Source organism: Perkinsus marinus (assembly GCF_000006405.1).
Source record: "Perkinsus marinus ATCC 50983 genomic scaffold scf_1104296940790, whole genome shotgun sequence".
Lineage (NCBI taxonomy): Eukaryota > Perkinsozoa > Perkinsida > Perkinsidae > Perkinsus > Perkinsus marinus.
The window spans coordinates 1-2503 of record NW_003212716.1 but is presented as its reverse complement, the minus strand read 5'-3'; the positions used below and the strand labels follow the sequence as shown (position 1 = coordinate 2503).

Sequence of the window (2503 nt, the reverse complement as noted above, 5' to 3'; positions counted from 1 at the left end):
GAGGAATATATGTTCGCTTTCTCAGCTGCTGAGCTCAGGAGTTTCCTATACAGTGTTGGACGAATATATGTTCGCTTTCCTCAGCTGCTGAGCTCAGGAGTTTCCTATACATTGTTGGAGTAGGAATATATGTTCGCTTTCCTCAGCTGAGCCCGGGAGTTTCCACAGTTGTAGAAGTTTACATACGAATTCGGGTAGAGGTGTACAGAAACCGACAAGAATTTCCCAAAAATTCCCCGAAATTTCCATATTGTCACCAAAAAATCTGAGAATTGCCACTCAATTTATTCTTGTCTTTATTATTTTTCAGATTGTTCCATAGTAGTATAATAAAACTTGTTGATATTATAGTGCCGGAGGATCTGCTTAAGTTCAACGATATCTATTTGGAAGTAATGAGAGATGATATTAGAGACTTGGAAAACTAATAATTTCAATGCTTTCATTATTTTAATAATTTCTATAATTTTGATAATCTTCATAATTATAATTTTTTTATTGTGTATGGACATTTCTGAAGGTATTTTTTAAATTTGGCATTTTTTTTATATTTATAAAATTGAATTTGGTATGATAATTATATTCGGTATGGCGTATTGTAATATTGGTGAATATTTTAAAAAAGATTCGTGATATTTGCAACCGAGCATTATGTAAAACACCTTATTATTACCGCGCGCCACAAAACGATAAACGCGCTGTTTTGGGACAGGTGAAAATATCCCCTTTTGGATGCCCCGGCAATCGAAAACTCCGAAACCGAATATTTCGGTTTCGATTCGGTTTCGGTCGATGGACCGACCGAAACCGAACGGCGAGGTCCATCTTGAAACCGAAACCGAAAAAAACCGAAATATTCGGTTCTTCGGTCTTCTTTCGGATTTATAATGTACTACGGCATTTTTCCAAAAAAAAACACAAATTGAAGGCCTCATTGTCCACAGACAAGCTGTAATCATCGCATTCTTTGCAAGTTTCTGAATCCGATAAGTGTGCTCGGTTAACACAATGATAGTTACCTCACGAGGGTTGAAATATTATTATTGAAGGAGCTACACAAGGTGGCCACTGGGTGGCCACCGGCTATGCCACTATGGCATAGACTCCGGAGTAGTCCGTGCGTATGACGCAATACGTGATAGTGTTTGGAACGGTAAATTTCCAACCGTTATTTCTATAGAACGCCAGTGCATGTTCAGAAACTTGATTAGTTAGGCATGCCAGCTAAAACAGCTACGTGAATATTATCCACTGATTGAGCAAGTAACTGGCGGTTCCATTGGAGTCGCTCCAAGGAGCAAAAATCCATGGCTTGGATTCCATGGCTAGATTGAGCGGCCCAATAGATGCGTGCATAGTAGGTCACCTAACAACAAGAGTAGTAACTCATGATCTCTGATGAGTAGTACATTTTTGCTCCATCCTTAAAGCACTGCCCGGACAACCGATTGCTACTTCGCACCACCATAGCTGCCTTGATAAGGTCACATTCCATTGAAGTACGGCGAACAGAGATCTGTTCACGAATCTGCGAGAACAGGCTCTCAACGTTTGCAGTAGATAGCAACGTGTGCTGCACACCAACTGCAGCGTGGGCTATCAGTGGAAACTCCTCGCGAGCGAGGACGGTCCAGAATTGCTGATAATCGGTCCCGTGAGCTTCAAGACTTAAATATTTATCAACCTCATTTGTCACCCTGCAAACGAGATCATTCCCCATATCGGGAGGAAGATATTGTGGGAGAACCGAACGATCCAGAACTTTATCGGTTAGGCTGCGGCGCCTAGTAGGGGCGCCGTCAAGTTTATCTTGAGACTTCGACGATACTGATGGACCACAGGTGACAGCACTAGCCTCTGCGCTGACTCTAGTGGCAGTACGCCTCGTAGATTCGAGTACCGGGCCGGAGTTGGCGTTCACCACCCACGTTGTGAATGCAGAGATTAACGCATCACGCTTGAGAAGGTCACCATGAGGTAGATGCCTATACAGTTGATGATAATGTTGGATGACCGCGAGCCGCCCCAGGTTCTGCAGCTTAATAGCTGGGTCAAACATGCCCGGCACCAATGCGTCAGCCGTCAGACGGCTGAGCACCTAACAACTTGAGTAGAGGCGTGAAAACCAAGGCCATATCTTGAGCGGCAGACTTTTCCCACCTTCAGTTCAAAGCTCTCCCTCATACTCTCTCGCGCTTGCCGGATGATATCCAGTTCCGACTGCTGAGGCTCGTTGAGGTGACCCCACAGTTCATCGAGGTATCTAACGGAGGAAAACGATAAACTCGAAAAATTAGAGAAACGTGCCCCCTATATTAGCTCGTGTATGCCAAATATCTACCCGATCGTTACAGTATAGTGGCGCATCCCACATCGGCCGCCTGGGTCTGCATCACATCACACGCCCGCTTGAACGGTAACAAAAGATTCTCCAATTGGATCAGCGTATTCTTTTGTGAGAGCAATCGCTGGAAGCTTCTAAAATAAAAACAGCGTCCAGAGA

General features: G+C 43.9%; 1 protein-coding gene across 1 annotated transcript; it reads right to left on the bottom strand.

Moving 5' to 3' along the window:
• Positions 1-1207: 1207 nt before the first annotated feature.
• On the bottom strand, positions 1208-2059 carry Pmar_PMAR021548 (hypothetical protein; the record flags this gene model as incomplete). Its single annotated transcript, XM_002781994.1, has 2 exons — positions 1208-1366; positions 1466-2059. The coding sequence occupies 2 exons, from the start codon at positions 2057-2059 to the stop codon at positions 1208-1210; spliced, it is 753 nt and encodes a 250-aa protein (XP_002782040.1).
• Between the last annotated feature and the right edge of the window lie 444 nt (positions 2060-2503).